The 20,705-nt window shown below is 45.9% G+C and overlaps 1 protein-coding gene across 1 annotated transcript in view; it reads left to right on the plus strand.

The window, feature by feature from the left end:
* Positions 1 to 20,705, plus strand: part of KTN1 (kinectin 1) — a gene marked incomplete in the record, with an annotated part of 2,305,074 nt that overhangs the window by 2,056,130 nt on the left and 228,239 nt on the right. The window contains 2 exon segments of the mRNA XM_044074427.1: positions 619 to 702; positions 880 to 963. Of these exon segments, the coding sequence (XP_043930362.1) occupies positions 619 to 702; positions 880 to 963 (168 nt within the window).

Raw genomic sequence — 20,705 nt, forward strand, 5'->3', positions numbered from 1 at the left:
TCACAGCAATTGCAGTAATTTGATTGATTTTTTCCTAAATGCATACTACTTGACTGGATATTCTAATGTGTCCATATTTATTGCATTTACCTTTGCAGTTGTGGCCCAGGCCATGGCTGTAAAATTAATTTACCCATTTAAATGAGAGGAATTAAATTAAGAATTGAAAATAGAAATCTTAGAAGAGAGCATCTCATCACTGATCCACTGCAGGAGGGCCCTTCCATGGTCTGCTGATATGACATGTTCATCGTTTTGATTTATGGTAGGTAAGTAACTTTATTTAATGCCAACATAATCTGAAAACAATGAGTCTTGTTTTAAATACTTGAATAATGCTATAATGGTGGTATTACAATAACATCTTCACCAGGCAGTGTGTTTTTTCAAAAATTTGTAGGGTAGCTTTTTCAAGGTCTGATAGTAGTTGAACAGAATACTTTGTGCTAATACAATGTTATTAAAATCACACAGCAGTTATTAAAGCTGGTGATGTAGGGCTTCTGGCACTTCAGCGTTTCTGTTACAGTTAAGCTGGAGATGTGGTGGTAGTTAATTTAAATGAACATGATGAGTAGCATTTGAAGTGCCTTAATATCATTTTATCTCATTTTACAGCTTAGAAAGGAGCAAGAGCATTTAGAAGTGGAACTTGAGAAAGCAGAAATAGAGCGCACCGTTTATGTTGCAGAAGTTAGAGAGGTAAGTACTAGTGTGTACAGTAGTTTATACATTTTTCCATTTTTTGAGCTGTTATTGCAGTCATAAAAAGGTGGTTTTAGAATACTGTTCACTAGCAGTTGGGAAGAGGTGCAGAAAGTATTAATTGTGGAGTGCAAACAATTTAATTTCTAAAAATGATTCTAAACTTCATTTCAGCTTAAAGATTTATTGAATGAATTGCGGAAAAAACTTGATGATTCATATTCAGAAGCAGTAAGACAGAATGAAGAACTGAATTTGGTAAGATGCTTCTCCACTGAGCTTAAGGGAGCTTTGGCTTAACTGGGATGTGGAGAAACAACTTTCAAGCTTATTTCTGCTAACTTCTCTAGCATGGCACTATACTCACTCATCTTTGTGTCAACTTATTTGCATTGTTTGTCAGCCAGAAAGTGTGACTTGATAGCGCATGTGCCTTTCTTGCCTTTCTTGGCACTGTTCACCTCTTATCTTCAAAGTTGGTGCCCATGCCAGTTGTTCATGTTAGTTAGTTTGCATACTTGTTTACCACTGACTACTAATTTTTTGGAAAACAGTACTCACTAACTGTGCCTTATTCTGATTTTGCACCAAAAATTCTGGGGTTCTCTTGGAACTGTTTGGGAGGGTGGCAAAGAGGGATGCTGTCCTCATGTAACACTGTAAGACTGATTTTACCCACATGAAGTATTGTCATGTAGTTACAGTTACAGTGCTCTCCAAAAAAAACAAAAAGTCAGAAATACAATTGTATGACAGCAGCCTTGAATGTTGTATTTTAACATTCTACCCACCAAGTAATTTTTCTTGCATGTATCTGTTTCATGTCTATGCTAAATTGGTGGCAAGCTGTTGTAGATGGCAAGGGAACTTTCTAAGTGGGTGATGTTGGATAGTGTTTGCTGATTTGTTTCTATGAGAAATACTCCTGTGAATAAGAAGAAAGGGGGAGGTCACCTAGGAAGTTTAAAACAAATTCTGATGTTGCAGTACAGTATTCTATCTATGCCCAAACTTTTCCTCCGTTGGCATATGTTAAAAAGTGGCATCCCTTTAGGTCACATTCTGTGCTATCTCAATTTCTGTGTGGTTTCCTGAAGTAGCTGCATTTTCTTTTACTGTTCATTTGCAGCCAACTTGTTCACCAGAATAAACTTTTTTCTATAGTTTTGTATTCCTTATAAGGAGAGAGGGAAGCTGTGCTCTTAAATTGGTTATCTAGTTTACAGAAATGCAAGTGATGTCTAAGTTCTGATTGACAAGGTCATATCTTTCTTGATCAAAAATATATCGAGTGCCTTTACTTTGAGGCTATTTCACTTGAGGAATGATTTATGACTATTAATATTTCATTGAGTTGATGCTGTCCAGATAGTTTTTGAGTAAGTCTGCTCATATTGTTAAAGTGTTAGAATAACTATATAAGTTTTGAGGCAAGCTTTCCCTTATTAATTGTTTGTCGCTGTTATACCTGTTGCTGTCAACTCGCTGGTATCTTTAAGGTTACAGTCATAAGAGATCTGCAGAATTAGAAAGTGTTGCTAAGCACTTCTTACCACTTATGCAGGGTTATTCAGTTAAAGTTTCCATCATAAAACCACAAACTGATGTTTCTGCTACAAGCCAGTAAGTACAATGATTAAAAATAAATTGAATTCTGGGTGGAAGACCAAGAAAACAGTGGTTCTCACAAACAGTAATTTATTAATCTACACAAGATAAACAGTTGTGTCCAATAAAATGACGAGGACTGAGACCTCATCAGATTTAATGACATGATTACCCATACAGCCTTTTATAACATAATCACATGACAAACTATATGCATAAATCTATCGTCTAAAAACTTTCTTAATAACTTGGCTAATTTAAAATCTGTTTTGCCTTAAAAATGTCTCCCTTTGATATACTGTTGTTTAAACCTTGCTTCCTGTGGGTATCCAGGATGATTTGCCACTTGTATTCCTTGTAATCTAAATCTTCTCTGTTGTCCTCTCTGATGTTATCTGGTACATGATCTAGTACTCCAAAAATAAACTACTTAAAGATGCAACAACTTTGTGAGTGTTTTAACAATTCATTATTATTGTCTCCATTTTTATAGCAGGTACATGTTTATAAATTCTGATCCGATGTTATCCATGTCACTGATGTTCTTCGTGTTTCATTGTTGCAGTCATCACACTTGGGTTATCTGCCTGCAGGTAGCCCTCAGTCGACCAGAATACCAGAGACTTAGTATTTCTGCGTCGGATGCTGTCACTCCTGGACTGACGTCAGGTCATCATGGGTATAAAAACAGGCAGCTGACGCCATTACATCAGTCTTTCTTGCCAAGGAGCCCGAAGAAGAAGCAGTTCGCATGTGCTGGTCGGCCGCTACCTGAGTTTTCGTTTACGAATTGAATCATCCTGAAGTCTTCTAAAGTGAAGTACTCCGTTGGGGATCCTTTTTTCTTGCTCTAACCAATTTCAGAAAAAGTTAATAATTGTCTTGCCTGTGGAAAGCAAATACCACACCAAGATTTTCATTCTTACTGCGTCACCTGTCTAGGCGTATACCACGACGTACCTCGCTGTCGGTTTTGTGTCTTGTTTAATGCTTGAACCATTCGTCATTGGGCCCTTTTTGTCACTAAATATTTTCGTTCTCGATCTCCATATTCCAAAGTGGCTTCGGAAAAGCCATCTGTCTACCGATTTTCCGAAAAAACATAAGGATAAAGACAGAGACAGACCACACAGGTTCAAAGCTGCCGACGATGCTTCCGTTAAGCTAGTCGCTAGCTCGCCGGTACTCAGTGAGGTGCATTTGCAGCCACTGATGCCCGCTTCAGTGGATTCGCAGGCCTCTACCGAGACCCGTTCGGAGTCTGGTATGCCGCAAGACTCTTCGACTATGGAACCGGCGGATTTCAATACCTTGGATGAGTCCAGAGCTGCTGAGCAGACACCGGCTTCTGAGGAAATTCTTCGTACTACTGATGTTTGACACAAACAGATTACTTCAGTTCTGTCTAAAACTACTGAGTTTCTAAGGCCAAGATTACGCGCTACGCCTAGAAAACAGATAACCAAAGTGCATGCACCTGTTTGCCACAAAATAAAATGCTTAGAATGGCAGAACACCTTATTATGCTGATTAGGGGAAGTCAGCCTTCCCCTGCTAAGAGAAAAAGGGACCAGTCCCCAGCAGCTTCAACAGACGAAGAGTCTGACGACTCTGAGGTTTTTGATTATGAAGACATGCCCTTATCTGCTTATGAGGATTCTGATGCAGAGGAATCCATTCTGTCTGCCTCTCCTCCAGAGGATTTCTCTTTTGGTGAAACCTTACATGCTTTAAGAGGGCATTTCCACTGGGAATGCCAAGACTATCCTCCGTCCAAAAAGAGACTCTGAGAATTTCTAGACTTGCCACAACACAGGCCTATAGCAATACCACCAGTCCTGGAAGTTGTTGATGTTTTTATGGAATCCAGTCTTACTCCTGATACTTTACCCCCCTGCCCCTAGGAAACCAGACAGGTACTACAGAGTACCTGACTCTCACAAATTTCTTTTCAAAAATCCTACTGCTGACCCAGAGATCATTTCCCAGGGGCCTAAAGGTATCAAGGCAACTACAGCTAAGAATCCCACCCCTTTGACAGGGATTCCAGAGCTTTGGACAGAGGGGGTAAGAAAGTATATACCTCTGCAACTCTTGCCATTAAGGCTTTGAATTGCTAGTTTCACATGCTGAAGTACCAACAACATATTATGGAACTTGTTGAGCAAAAAATAGCTACCTTTACAGACTGTGCAGAAAATAAAGAATTGCAAGAGCTTATGCATTTTGCAAGCCAAGTCAGCAGGCATACATTTGCAGGGCAGCAGTCACTGGTTCTGTACTGAGAAGGCATGCTTGGCTTAAGGAGCAGACCTTGCCAGATCATGTCAAATCCAAGTTACTTAGACGCACCTTTGAACAAGGATAATCTGTTTGGCACCAAAGCAGAAGAGGGTCTTAAAAAGATGGAAGAAAAAGCCAAATCTATGCAGACTGTCAAAGAATTCTTGCAAGTGCAGCCTCCTAGATTCAGTAGGCATTGCCTCTCGAAACATTGGTCCTTTCCAGCCCAGTCAAGGCCATTTCAAGCTAGACCCAGAGGAAACAGACCCCCCCCCCCCAGACTAGAGTCTCAGGGTATGCAGAAATCTAAGCAATGGAGTGCCTCCACCTCTAAAGCAGGGAGTGCTAAAACACCCCCTTATGGAAAGAATTCCCAATGACTTCTCAACTCCACACCCCTCCTATGGACAAACTGCTTGTGCCCCTAGGAGGAAAACTTGCCCTTCATGCAAAAAAACTGGATTCCCATCACCAAAGACAGATGGGTCCTCAATATTGCATCCCAGGGGAACAAATTTTTCTTCCACTCACTGCCAACCCCAAAAGGGTTCCCAGACCTCTCTCTAAACCAGTGGGCAGAGGCTCAAAACCAGGTCCAATCCCTGCTCTCTATAAGGATAATTCATCCGGTTCCTCCGGAATAGATAGGTCAAGGATTCTATTCCATACTTTTCCTGGTACCCAGAAAAGAGGGCACTTGGTGCCCAATCCTAGATCTTTCAATTCTCAACACCTTCCTGGTGGTACCAAAATTCAAAATGCTCACCCTGTAGCAGCTTCTACCTATGCTAGCCAAGGATGCCTGGTTAGTCACCCTAGACTTAAAAGAAGCCTATCTGCAAATCCCTGTAAGGGAGTCATGCAGAAAATATGTACGCTTCAGGGCAGGAGCTATGCATTATCAGTTCTCTGCACTTCCCTTTGGCTTATCCACTGCTCCCAGAATATTCACACAATGCCTGGCTTCAGCCATTGCTTACTGCAGACCGAGAAATATTCAAATTTACCCGACTGCTTGATTCAGGAAGACAGTCAGGAAATGCTGTTGGAGCACCTGACATTTGTAAAAAAAAAAAAAAACCTACTAACTTCCCTGGGGTATACCATCAACGAAAAGGAATCAAAACTAGTCCCCCAGTCAAAAGATTGTATTCTTGGGAGCAAGCTTGGACACAGCATCCCAGATGGCATTCCTCACTCCAGAAAAACAAGCCTATCTGACAGGCTGTTTTGCTCAAATGGCCACCAGAACCCAGCTATCCGCAAGGAAAATCCTGCAGGGCTCTAGGGTTCATGGTCTCATGCATCCTACTAATTCCATATGCCAGACTGCATTGAGGAAAGTTCAGTGGTACTTAAAAGTCTTTGGTGCCAACATTCTTAGGACCTGGAAACTGTCATTCCCATAATACCCTGTCTAAGGACAGGGTTTCTTTGGTGGGCAGCAGCATGCAACCAAAACAAGGGACTGCCCTTTACCCAACCCCATGCCACCCAGACCCTAATCACAGACACATCAGACTATGCCTGGGAGGCACACATGGACGGCAAGTGCATTCAGGGCCACTGGAGCCCAAGTCAAATGCATCTGCACATCAACCAGAAAGTGATGCTAGCTGTGCAGCACGCTCTGACAGCTTTCAGATCCCTACTCTCACCAGGACACCTGCTAATAAAAACAGACAACACCACAGTTATGTGGTACCTCAACAAGCAGGGGGGGACCCAGTCTTACCCACTCTGCAGGCAAGCCATGGCCCTGTGGAACATGTCCTTGGACATGCAGGTACATCTGCAAGCTCAATCCCTGCCAGGCAAACAAAACTCACTGGCAGATGATTTAAGCAGAAATCTCCTAGACCCACATGAGTGGTGACTAGAGCCATGCACCTTCAATCTTCTGAATCAGAAATGGGGGACACCAAAGGTGGATCTCATTGCCTCCCCCTGCAATCACCAGCTCAGAAGATTCTGCACCAGGACACCACAGCAGGGCCTGGAAAGTGGATGCCCTATCCTTCCAGTGGGTACATCTCTCAATCTATGCCTTTCCCTCTCTGCCCCTCCTCGCAAGAGTATTGCTCAAGTTAAGACAGTTCAGACCCAAGGACAATTCTGATTGCCCCAGACTAGCCACGCCAACACTGGTACCCTCTCCTGTGAAGCCTGTCACCGGTGCCACCCTGGCACCTACAAAAGAACCCAACCCTGCTCTCTCAGTAGGGAGGACAGATCTTGCATCTGCAACTGCAAACCCTAAATCTTGCAGCCTGGGTTATTCCTTGAATTCTCCCCCAGTAACCAGCCTAAGCAAGCAAGGTGCTGGACTTCATCCTTGATGCCAAAAGACCCAGTACAAGGAAATCCTATGCTGATAAGTAGAAAAGATACTGCTCCTGGATACAGTCTAAAGGAGAGGACACAACTCTACCCTCCCTGCCTTTAATCCTGGATTACCTAGCAGATCTACTCCACAGAGGCCTATCCTTCGGTTCCATTAAGATCCATGCCTCTGCCATTTCGGCTCATTACAACACTGAGCCACCTGTGTTCTCTCACCCTCTTATCAAACAATTCCTGAGAGTTGCAAACAACTTAAGGCCGCCAAGGAGAGCACCCACCCCTGCTTGGGACCTTAACTTTGTACTGGAAAAGCTCATGCTTACCCCCCTTTGAACCTGCAGCGTCAGCTGAGTTAAAATTCCTCTGTTGGGAAACGGCCTTGCTTCTGGCCATCACTTCAGCTAGAAGAGTGTCTGAGCTACAAGCACTTATGTCTCTGGAACCCTTCATTGTTTTCCATGCTGACAGGGTTTCCCTCAGGACTTAACCCTTCCTTTATGCCTAAAGTGGTGTCCAGTGTGGCTCTCAACCAATCTATCCATTTGCCTACCTTCTTCCCTAATCCTCAAAATAAAGGGGAAAGGATCTTGCACAGATAGCTCAGATTCTACCTTGCTAGGACTAAGCCCTTCAGAAAATCTGGCCAGTTACTAGTCAGCTTTGCAACAAGGGCAGAGGGCAAGGCCAGTTCAAAGCAAACAGTTTCCAAGTGGATAGCACATTGCATCCATTTCTGCTACAAGCACCATGGGAAACCAACCCCTCAGGGGGTCAGAACACATTCCACTTGGGCAATTTCTACCTCTACAGCATTCCTTAGGGGAGTCCCTACCAGGGACATCCTGGAAGCTGCTACCTGGAGTTCTATACCCACCTTCACTAAGCATTACGACCTGCCTATCTTTTCCAACTCCAGGGCAGGTTTTGCAACAGCAGTCCTGCAAGGCATTCTAGCCAGCCATACCTCTTCTTGACTGCCTCCACCCTTCTTCAGCTTTGGGAATCTACCCAAGTGTGATGACTGCAACAGTGAAATATGAAGAACATAGTACAGTTGTGTACATTTACCATAAATGTAGATGTTAGAGTGTATTTACTGTTGCAGTCGTGGTTTCCCTCCCTGCAGCCCCCTGGTTTTCTCTCTTTCTCTCTCTAAACTCTCTATGCCTTTTACTACCCCCCTCCCTTTTCCAGCAGTATTGGTATTTACTATTTACTGGTGGTGTTTTCCCCCACCATAACTTAGCTCCCTATTGGGGGGCTCCTGACATTTGGGGCAAGAAAAACTGATGTAATTGCATTGGCTGCCTGTTTTTATACCCCTGACGACCTGATGTCAGTCCTGGAGCGACAGCATCTGAAGCAGAAATACTAAGTCTCTGGTATTCGGGCCGACTGAGGGCTACCTGCAGGCAGATAACCCAAGTGTGATGACTGCAACAGTGAATACAGTCGAACATCTACATTTGTGGTAAGTGTACCCAACTGTACTTTCCTCACTCTTGGGTTATAGGATCCAATGTTGGATCCAAGCCGGCAACTTTGCAGACAGCTTCTAGGCTTGAGCTCCTCCCTCTCCTGTGATCCCTTGTTGCCATCTAACCCTTCATATCTTATTTGCCATGCTCCGCATTAGATGCAGATTCTCTGTCTGAAGTCTTCAGTGGGGAGGAGTGCCATTATTTTTCAAATTCTTCTATTGACGTCTTTCTTTTGTGGTGGTTAGTGTTTTCTAGTATATTTTACTGGTAGTATTTAGTCCCTCCCCTCCCATTTTGTTTTTTTCGGAAGTTGTGTGTTTTGGAGCCCTTTTTGTTTGTGGCTGTTTGTTCCCATAGTTTTACAGATGTTCATCGTGTTACCCTGCTGCAGTCATCACACTTGGGTTATCCTGCCGTCAGGCGGTCCCGCAGTCGGCCCGAATTCCAAAGTCTTGGTCCGGCGTTAGTTGCTGTCGCTTCTTCCCTGACGTCAGTGCGCCAGGGGTATTTAAGAGGCATCCGACGCCATTTTCTTCAGTCTTTCTTGCCGTGCGGTGCCCGAAGCAGAAGCAGTTCGCAAGTGCCGGTCGGCCGACACCTGAGATTTTCGATTTGAATTTCAGTCCGAAGTCTTCATTAAAGCCAAGTACCCCGTTGGGGAACATTTTCTTGCCACAGTCCAATGTCAGAAAAAGTTAACAATTGCATTTTTTGTCAGAAGCAAATACCTCATAAGGACTTCCATTCCTATTGTATTCCTTGCCTAGGCCCAGACCACGACGTCACAGGTTGTCGGTATTGCGCTAGGTTTAATAAACGAACTATCAAATGCTGTTTTGACTTCACACGGCATTACTTTGGTACGAAATTTAATTATATCATGCCATCGGAGCAGCTGACTACCGCCACTCATAAAAAACGCAAGGATAAGGACAGGCAGCCTAGGAATAAGCCAGACACCGAGACCTCAGTTGGGCCTGTTGCCAGTTCTCCGGTTTTCAGTGAGGCGCCTACGCAGCCCCTGACGTCCGCAGAACTGGAACCCCAGACAGCTGCGGATTCCCAAGCGGAGTCCACTAGGCCGACGCAGCCTTCTACCGACATCAGAGCAGAACTAGACACCGGTGCAACGGAAACACCTTCGGTTGCAGAAGGTGTCTTCAGACCGACTGCACTCACCATTAAATCTTATGCTAAACTTAAAACTCCTTTAAAACCAAAGAAAACTTTACATCAGGCTACAGTTCAAGGCCCCATGCCTAAGAAGCAGATGCTTAAGATGGCTGAAGATTTAATTACCCTTATCAGGGGTTCCCATCCCCCTCCTGATAAAAGACCAAGACAAGAGGAGGATTATGCATCCTCTGACCAGGTTTCTCTCTCCTCGGATTCTTCTGAGGAACAGGATTACACTTTTCCACCTTATGAGGATTCTGAGGCTGAAGATTCCATTCCCTCGGCTTCTCCCCCTGAATAGTACTCCTTTGGGGAAACTTTGCATACCATGAGGGAACATTTCCACTGGGAAGGCCAGGATTACTCAGATTCTAAGAAAAGGCTCCGAGAGTTCCTTTTACTACCCCAGCACAGACCTCTTGCTATCCCTCCTGTTTTAGATATTGTGGATGATGTTTACTTGGAGTCTAGTTTAAATCCAGACTCTCTACCCTCCTGCTCCAGCCAAACCAGACAGATACTACAGAGTACTTGACTCACACAAATTCCTTTATAAAAGCCCTGTAGCTGACCCAGAAACAATTTCCCAGGGTCCTAAGGGAGCAAAAGCTTCTATGGCTAAAAATCCTGTGCCCTCTGAAAGGGATTCCAGAGCCCTAGATAGACGGGGAAAGAAAATTTACACCTCAGCAACTCTGGCTATGAGAGCATTAAATTGCCAGTTTCACATGCTGAAATATCAACAATTCCTGATGTCTCAGTTAAAACAAAAAATGAGCACACATTCAGAACAGCCTGAATTCAATGTGTTACATGCAGCTGAACAGGTGGGCAAACATACCTTGCAATGCGGATTTGATTCATTGGAAGCTTCCTGTAGAGCAGCTGTTACTGGCTCTGTCATACGTAGACATGCTTGGTTAAAAGAACAAACCCTCCTTGACCATGTTAAAGCAAAATTATTGGATGCACCTTTACAACAGAATGTATTATTTGGTGTCAAAGCAGAAGAGGTTTTAAAGAAAATGGAGGATAAGGCAAAGTCTATGCAAATGGCCAAGGATTTTTTGCAGGTACAACCCCCTCGTTTCAGCAGAAATTGGCCAACAAAAAACTGGTCCTTTCCAGCTTCAGACAGATCACAGAGGGGCAAATACACCCAAGGGGCAGAGGCAAGTCACAGGGCCCTTACAAACCTCGCCAATGGGGTTCTCCTGCCCAGAAAGGAGGAGAAGACAGGCCCCAGGCTAGCAGAAGACAAACACAATGACTCTATCCTCAAACTACCAAGCAAATCTCTCCTGGCAACTCCCTTGGGAGGAAAACTAGCATTTTTTTGCAGACAACTGGCACATCATCACAAAAGATAAATGGGTTCTAAACATTGTCTCCCAAGGATACAGATTCCACTTTCATACCTTACCAAGGAGCAAAGGAATGCCAAACCTGCCACCAAATCAATGGGCAGAGGCACAAAAACAAATTACAGCTCTCATGAACATGAAAGCCATTCAACACGTACCTTCACAGGAGCAAGGGCAAGGATTTTACTCAAGACTCTTCCTAGTCCCAAGAAAGGACAAAGCATGGAGACCCATTCTGGATCTTTCAATTCCGAACACCTATCTGCAAGTACCAAAATTCAAGATGCTAACACTACAGCAGCTTCTTCCCATGCTGGGCAAGAATGCTTGGCTAGTCACTTTGGACCTCAAGGAGGCATACCTGCATGTCCCTATCAGACAAAATTGCAGAAGATACCTCCGCTTCATTGCAGATTCAACGCATTATCAATTCTCTGCACTGCCCTTTGGCTTATCTACTGCGCCCAGGGTCTTCACAAAATGCCTGGCACCAGTAATTGCATACTGCAGACAAAGAGGAATTCAAATATACCCATACCTGGACGACTGCCTTATTCAAGCAGAAAACAAGGACATTCTTTTAAAGCATCTGGCATTTGTCAAACACCTTCTAAGTTGCCATGGGTACACAGTAAACGAAAAGAAATCAAAACTAGTACCCTCACAAAACATAATATTCCTGGGTGCCAGCTTGAATACAACAGCCCAGATGGCTTTCCTCACGCCAGACAAGCAATGGCAACTGTTTCAATATTTCAAAATAATGGCAACAAAGACCCAACTCCCTGCAAGAAAAATTCTGCAGGCCTTGGGATTCATGGCATCTTGCATTCTTCTAATACCATTTGCAAAACTGCATATGAGGAAATTACAATGGTACCTGAAAAGTGTATGGACTCAGCACAGCCACAGCTTGGAAACAATGATTCCACTCATTCCCTGCCTTCAACAGGAGTTTTTATGGTGGGCACAGGCATGTCACCTCAACAAGGGTCAGCCTTTCACCTTACCCACAGCCAGGCAAACTATGACAACAGATGCATCGGACTATGCCTGGGGAGCATACATGGAAGGGCAGTGCATTCAGGGCAAATGGACTACAGATGAGACACCTGCATATCAATCAGAAAGAAATGCTAGCAGTGCAGAATGCCCTAACAGCTTTCAAGGACCTTCTACACCCAGGACAACTACTAATAAAGACGGACAATACCACAGTTATGTGGTATATAAACAAGCAAGGGGGCACACATTCCTACCCTCTATGCAGCCAAGCAATGACCTTGTGGAACACTGCACTCTCTTACCAGGTTCAATTACAAGCACAATTCCTGCCAGGAAAGAAAAACACATTGGCAGACGACCTAAGCAGAAACATCATGGATCCACACGAATGAAAACTAGATCCACAAGTATTTGCAATGATAGTTCAAAAATGGGTACGCCCAGACATACATCTGTTTGCAAGCCCCCACAACCACCAACTTCAAAAATTTTGCACAAGGACCTTCCATCCACTAGCTTGGAAAGTGGACGCCCCCTCATTCAGTTGGAAAACATTAACAGTTTATGCCTTCCCTCCAGTGCCTCTTCTAGCAAAGGTACTGCTGAAAGTCAGATTAGAGAGGCCACAAATGATACTTGTTGCACCAGACTGGCCACACCAACATTGGTATCCACTTTTAAGGAATATGGCCCACGGCCCACCATGGATTTTGCCACAGATTCCTCACCTGCTCACCCAGCGAGACCACCAGATTCTACACGGCCAGCTCAAGACTTTAAACCTGGCTGCATGGCAAATTACCTAAACAACCAACCAACACCTTTATCCAAATCTGTTATGGATGTCATTCTGGAGGCCAGGAGGCCCAGCACCAGGAAAACTTTTTCAGACAAATGGAAAAGATTTTGCGCCTGGAACCAGGCTACTAAAGGCCTAAACCCCCTTGATCCAAACATCCCTCAGATTCTACAATATTTGACTGAGATGTTACACAAAGGACTTTCCTTTTCATCTATTAAGATCCATGCCTCAGCAATTTCATCTCATTACAGCACGGATCCTCCTTTATTTTCACATCCACTCCTAAGACAGTTCATCAGAGGGGCTAAGAACTTAAGACCACCAAGGAGACCTCCAACACCTATTTGAGATCTCAACTTTGTTCTGGAAAAGCTTACACTGCCGCCCTTTGAACCAGCTTTTTCAGCTGATTTTAAATTTCTTTCATGGAAAACTGCCCTACTACTAGCAATAACCTCAGCTAGAAGAGTCTCAGAGCTACAGGCACTAATGGCAGTGGAACCTTTCATAATTTTTTATCAAGACAGTCTCTCTACGAACTAATCCTTCCTTTATGCCAAAGGTGGTATCCAGTGTGGCCCTAAACCAAACCATTCACTTGCCCACCTTTTTCCCAAATCCCCAGAACAAAGGAGAAAGACTCCTGCACTCTTTGGACATTCACAGGCAATTACGTTACTACTTGGATAAAACTAAGGCTTTCAGAAAAACTGACCAGCTTTTTGTAGCCTATGCTACAGGATCACAAGGAAAAGCTATCTCAAAACAGACCATTTCAAAATGGATAGGACATTGCATGCGTTTCTGCTACACACATCATGGGAAACCAGTACCTGCTAACATTAGGTCCCACTCCACCAGGGCTACAGCTACATCAGCAGCCTTTCTCAGGGGAGTGCCAACCAAGGACATTCTGGAAGCTGCTACTTGGAGTTCGGTGCACACCTTCACCAAACACTATCATTTACCTCTGTACTCTAAGACTAGAGCTGGTTTTGCCACTGCAGTTTTGCAGGGCCTACTAGCTTCTTCTAACCCTGTTTGACTCCACCTCCCATCCTTAGCATTGGGATTCATCCCAAGTGTGATGACTGTAGCAGGGTAACACGATGAACATAGTACAGTTTTGTACCTACTATAAATGTAGATGTTCGAGTGTTCACCCTGCTGCAGTCCAGGTTACCCTCCCTCCATCCCCTCTGAACTAGCTGAACTTATCTCTACCACATTTTCCTATACTACCTCTGTGGTGTATTTGCTTGTGCCTAAGGGTTTTGTTTGATTTTTATATAACCATATATATTTTGCCTACCTACTGGGGGCACCTGACATCTAGGGCAAGAAAAACTGAAGAAAATGGCGTCGGATGCCTCTTAAATACCCCTGGCGCACTGACGTCAGGGAAGAAGTGACAGCAATCGACGCCGGACCAAGACTTTGGAATTCGGGCCGACTGCGGGACCTCCTGACGGCAAGATAACCCAAGTGTGATGACTGCAGCAGGGTGAAAACTCGAACATCTACATTTATGGTAGGTACAAAACTGTACTTTTTATGGTTTATAGTTTTATACTTTTAGTAGTTGACTGGTAGTTCTGGGTTTTTGACCGTAGCTTTTCTTCCTGGTTTATGATTCAGCGTGCCCCTCTGGTGTTTTCTCGGCCCAGCATGTCAGGCAAGCCTGTTGGGATCAAAAGGTGCTCCTTGTGTGGTCAAAAGATGCCTGTGTTCGATTCGCATGAGTAGTGCCTTTATTGTTTGGGCACCGACCACCTGAAGGTTGAATGCAGCATTTGTGCCACATTCAACCACAGAGCTCTGGTCGAGCACTGAAACAAGCATCCCTTAAAAGGTATGGCCCCAAGGGGGTCTATTGGCCCAGTCCCCGGCCAAGCCTGGACCCTCCATTCGTAAGAGGAAGGCCCCCTCTCTTCCCGGGTCGTCTTCATCTAAAAAGGCCAGACTGTCTGATCCCAGTACCTTGGATCTGACCCCAGCCTCGGCCCAGTCGGATCAGATTTCCTCTGATCCCTGGGTCCCACGACTCCCCCCTCTAGAATCAGGGCTTCTGCTCCAAGGCCTTCAGATCCGAGGTCACTGGAATCTACTCACGGATCCAAGGCCTCCGGGTTGAGGCCTTTAGATCCGGCCAGATCTGGGCCAGCCAAGGATCCGGCTTCTTCAGATCCGAGTTATGTGGGTTCCAAGCATTCAGATCCTCATTTCCCTTTGGATCTGAGGCTGTTGGATATGGGATTGCTGTCGGATCCCACAATTATTATAGAGGACTCCCATTTGGGTTCTGGCTTGGGGTAGTCCCCTTCTGCTTTCGAGCACTGCAGGCGATCTTCAGACAGGCAGGGGAGGTCCTTGGGGTTCGGACATCTATCTCCGTCAAGATCCTCCACCTTGTCTAGGTCCTGCTGGAGCTTGCCACCAACTGATATGAACAGGATGATGAAGTCCTTTCTCTAGGCTCAGATTGAGTTGGGTTGTCTTGCATCCCCTACCCATCTGGCCAGGGGTCCATCTCCTACCCCTTCGGTGGCTTCTCTGCTCCTGATTCAGAGGGTTTTGGACTTTCAGGCCCTGGGGCACACAGGGGGAGGAGACGATGGGAGGCCATTCTGTCTCTACTTTGCCGGAGTCTCTGACTGCCTCTGCTCAGCCTTTCCCCGGGCAGATGGAGTCCCAGGCCCGTCGCAGTGGACCTGTTTTTTTCTGACTGGTCTCTTCCCCTTGGTGCATCAGTCTTCAAGAGCTCGTGGACGATACTGTCCAGAGGCCAGGAGGCACTGGCTTGCTCTGGTCCCTCTTCTCAGGTGAGTGCTGATGGGGTATTGTCAGCCCTTCGGCCTTCTGGGTTGTAGAGAGGACTTTTTCCTCAACATGAGTTTCTCCCCAGCTTTCCAGGGAGCATCTCAGCCCAGTGGACTCTTCTCATCCTGTTCCCGCTCAGTCCTCTCAAACTATCATTCAGGCAGGAGTTACCCCCCTTAGGGTCCCCCTCTTTTCCGACTCCTCCCCCTCCCCCCCCAGAAGAGGTGCCTTGGAAGAGATTGTGCAAGTGGAGGCACCTAGACTCCCCTCTGGAGTCTCTCACGGAGCATACAGACTTTGATGAAGGGGACAGGTCCCCCAGATCTCTGCCTGAAGATTTCTCCTTTGGGGGCATCTTAGAGATCCTCAAGCTTATAGGCGGATGGTCTTCCCTACCCCTGTCCTCCAAGGAGTATGTGTTCCTGAAGGCTTTCCAGACGGGGCCACCTACCTTCTGGGTTGCCCCTGCCGACGAACTTGTAGACCTTATCGCCAGCAGGGTGTGGAAGGAGACTGATACTGTGTAGCCTGTTCCCAAATGTGCTGATAAATTTCTCCGCCCTCCTTCTGACAAACAGTTGTGGTCTAAGGGTGCGCCATTCGATGCTGCTGTTGTAGCTGCCACCACCAAGAAAGAACTGGCAGAGCAGAGTACGTTTGTTCATCCCCCTAACCGAGAGTCCTGGGCAATTGACAGACATGGAAAGTGGGTCTTCACCTCAGCTTCCTTCGGTCTGCAGGCGCTTAATTACCTGGGATATTTCACCCGACTCCAGAGGGACTTGGTCAGGGAGCTTACCACATCTCTTTGAGTTACTGCCTGCTGGGAAGCTAAGTAAGGTGTTCCCCAAGCTGTCTATACTCACTTCCCTAGCCAATTCCTTGATGAGGCTGATTGCCAATACTGTGGAAGGCACCTCTTGAGTGGCTGGTACAGGCATCGCTATTCGGCGTCATGCCTGGTTGCGGATTTGCGGAGTCCATTAAGGCATCCTTCACTAGTGCCCCCTTCGATGGATCAACCGTCTTTGGCCCTTCGGTCAAAGAAATACTCACCTGCAGTGAGCAGGAATTCAAGACCTTGTCGGCTGTGGGAATCAAATTTTCTACCCTTCAGCGCTCTTTCTCCAAGATGGAGCGAGGGGCCAGGAAAATGTGGTTTCACAAGTCACAGTTGACCTGTCAAGATGCTGAGGATGAGCCCTCTTCTAGAGGTTGAGGGGAGAGGGTTCAACTACAGATGCCACCCCAGAGGCAGAGGGGGTTTGCAAAATCAGGGTTCCAGGGAACCTTTCTCTGAGAAGTCCCCCCAGCGCTTCTGAGGCACTGCCCAGCTGTCCTGCCCTGGAGGCAGTCAGGGGTCATTTGTCACTGCACCCTTTAGCCTGGCAAACATTACAAAGGTTTGCTGGGTGCTAAACATCATTTCCAGTGGCTGTTCTATTCCCTTTTCTCAGTCTTCTCCTCCAGTCAGAAGATACCTCCCTGATGCACCACCTTATCAGAGGGGAGTTAGCTCAGAAAGAAGTGCTCAAACTTCTTCAAAAGAGAGCCATCCAAGAGGTCCCCCCAAGACAATGAGAATCCTGAACTTACTCTTCCTTCTTTTTGTTGCCAAAGAAGATGTGGGACCTGTGTCCAATTATGCACCTCAGTATGCTAAATCTCTGTGTCAAGAAGTCCAAGTTCCAGATGATCATGCACAAGGACAATTAGATGTGTTCTGTGGCTCTCAAGGATGCATGCTATCATATAAAAATAGACAGGTGCTCCAGGAGGCATCTCCGCTTTTGCGTAGGGGCCAGTCAGTACCAGTTCAGAAACCTGCCCACCCACCCAAGTGTTCATCAAATGCATGGCAGTGATTGCAGCTCACCTGAGACTGCAGGGATTCCAGGTGTTTCCTTATCTCAACGATTGGCCCCTCACAGCTCCCACCAAACATCGTCTGGCTGCAGTCACTCAGTATGTGCTTTGACTATTCAGCCAGTTAGGGATTACAGTAATTCTCCACAAATCCAGTCTGATTCCATCTCAAAATTTTGAGTACATCTGGATGCAGCTGGACACCGTGTCAGAGATTGCAACACTCCCTGTCCATCATGTATATCTCATCAGAACTTGTGTCCAATGCCTCCTAGATCTGACTCATCCCCAGGTCCACCTTATTCTCAGGGCATTAGGGCCCATGGCAGTGGCAGTCTGTCTGGTGCCATTAGCCAGATTCTACATGAGAGTTCTCCAGTGGACTCTAGCAGTTCAGTGGTCTTCCCTGTCTCATCCGATGGCAGCCTCCATCCGTCTCACTCCAGTGTGCAGGTGTCATCTCCTTTGGTGGGTTCAGTGTCCCCACCGTCTAGCAGGTGTAGACCTTTCTCTCTTCCTTCCCCCAGTACCACCATGACCTCAGATGCTTCCCTGTTGGGGTGGTGGGGGGACATTACCAGGGAAAGATGGTTTAAGGCATGTGGTCCTGTGCAGTGACCAAACTGCTCATAAATGTGCTGGAGGTGAGAGTAGCCCTCCTCGCGTCAAGCTTTACAGGACTGCCTCTCTCTGGGTAACATTGCAGTTCACACGGACAAACATAGCTGCTGTGTGGTACATCAGCAAGCAGGGGGGCACACGCTGTTATGTGCTTTGTCATGAAGCCATGAGGATTTGGGAATGGGCGATGTCCTTGAGGCCCTTTCTCCTTGCAATGCACATTCCCTGCAAGTCCAAAGTATTGACTGACACTCAGCAGGGCCATCACGAGTGGTCTCTGAATCCTTCAGTGGCGAGAGAGATTTTCCTTGTCCTTAGCTGGGGTCTTCTAAGCTGCGATCTGTTCGCTTACCCTAACAACCACAAATGCAGCAGGTATTTTGCCCTGATTCCCCCAGTCAGGGAGTCCCCCAGTGACACTCTGGTTCATAATTGGCTTCAGGGTCTCTTTTCGCTTATCCTCCTGTACCTCTCATTCCCAGAGTGCTTCAGAAGGCTTGTTGGCTCAAGACCACCTTGATCCTCATTGCCCCCTTTTGGCCTCGGCAGGTGTGGTTTCCCCTCCTACAGTCTCATTTGAAGTAACCCTCCTTTGGTAATAGATCCCATTCCGGATCTGATTTCCCATCCCTCCCAGCTTCTGACCGCCAACCTTCAGACTGTTCGTCTGACGGCATGGTTTGTCTACTTCCCCTAATCTTGAATCAGTCCAGGCTTGCTTCTCCCATCAAGAACATTACTCTGGCCTCTCAGAAATCATCCAGCAGGAAGGTATACATGAGTAAGTGGAAAAAGGTTTTCTACTTAAGACAAGCAGCGAAATCTGGAACCCTTCTCTGCTTCCACCCCAGACATCTTACTGTTCATGTCTTCGTTTTTTCAAGAAGGGGCTAGTTTCTCTACTATCAAAGTGCAGTTGGTGGCTGTCTCCAATTTTCATGTCTGTGAGGAACCTACTTTCTCCTCTCACCTTTGTAAGGCATTTTTGAAGGTTGTTTTTCTGCTCCAGCCTCCTGTCAAGGATCCCCCCCCCCCCCCCGGGACCTTTGCTTTCTGCTGCAGTCTCTTACACAGAGTCCCTTTAAGCCTTCTGCTACATGTGACATGAAATTTTTGTCATGGAAGGCCGCCTGTCTGGTAGCCATAACTTCAGCAAGAAGAGTTTCAGAGTTACAGGCTCTTTCTATCAAACCACTTTACATGGTGTTTCATAAAGACAGAGTGGCTGTTCGAGCTAATCCCTCCGTCATGCCTAAGATAGCCACGGAAGTGAATCTAAATGAGTCTTTTCACTTGCCAGTTTTCTTCCCTAACTTTTCTAATAAAGGGGAATATCTGTTGCATATACCCCTGATGTTCATAGACCGTTAGGATTCTACTTGGATAGAACAAAGGCTTTACGCAGATCTGACTCAGCTGCTTGTGACATTTTCTCTTAACAGAAAAGGTCAGGTAGTTTCTAAAGTTACTATTTTTTGTTTGATTTCATAGTGCATTTCCTTTGTCTATTCGTCTAAAGGTGTATCTTTAGCAGTACAATCAGAGCTCATTCCACTAGACCAATGGCTGTCACCTGCCTATCTGGCCTGTCATTCTATGGATGAAATTTGTGCGGCAGCCACCTGGTCTACTTTTCACACTTTTCTTAATCGTTTTAATCTTGACATTGTCTCCAGGAACAGGACTTCCTTTGGCTCTACAATTCTTCTGCATGGCCTTCCGTGAGGCCGTCCAGGATTTAGGGTAGCTGGGGACTCTGACCCAAGAGTGTGGAATAGTGACATGGATAACCTCAGATAAAGAGTTATGTACTTACCAAAACTTGGCATCTGTGATCTGAAGATACTATCCATGTCGTTATTGATCGCGAATGGATCTTGGATCTGAGCCGGCAAAGTAAGTGTGACAGCTCCTGAGCTTGAGCTCCTCTGCTCCCAAGAGCCCCCGCTAACTGTAATCCTCAAATCTCATTTGCCATGACATATGAGTGGACGTGTCTTCTGCAGCTCAAGCTTTTCATTTAGACAAGTAGTCTTTTGGGGGGTATTTTTCCTCTTCCCTTTTCTGTCTTTATTAGTTAGTTGAGTTTAGTTTACTGGTAGATTCCCTCCCCTCCATTAGCTGTTCATCGGTTCGTTCGGGTTTTCCCGCCTTATCCCCTTAGTAGTTTCTCCTTCCTTTCTTTGAGTGCTTAATGTGTGTGTGCTGGGGGGTTTGTGTTTTTGCTTTTTAGTATGAGAGACAAACCCTGTGGATTCAGGCACTGATCCTCATGCGGTCAGAAGTTAGCTCCTGCCGATACATATGAAGAGTGCATCTACTGTTTAGGGGAGCCCCATTTAGAGGTTGAATGTGATATATGTGCAGGATTCAACCCCAGGGTTCTCCTAGACCATAGAAATAAGCTTTTGCTTGAAGGGCTAGCTAAAGGGGGTCCTGTGGTCTCGGGCTCCCCCTCTAAAGCCCCATCAGATCCCAAGAGGAAGCCCTCTTCCTCTTGGGACTCTCCTTTTCGCAGGTGTTGGCTCTGGGGTCTTCTCCTCTGAGAGCATCTGCTCCCCTTGTTGGATCCAAATTCTCTGAGGTCCTCTGATCCGACTGGTTCGTCGGATCTGTCCAAGGTGTCCTAAG

Source organism: Protopterus annectens, chromosome 6.part0 (assembly GCF_019279795.1).
Source record: "Protopterus annectens isolate FY-2018-M chromosome 6.part0, PAN1.0, whole genome shotgun sequence".
In the NCBI taxonomy this organism is placed as follows: Eukaryota; Metazoa; Chordata; order Ceratodontiformes; family Protopteridae; genus Protopterus; species Protopterus annectens.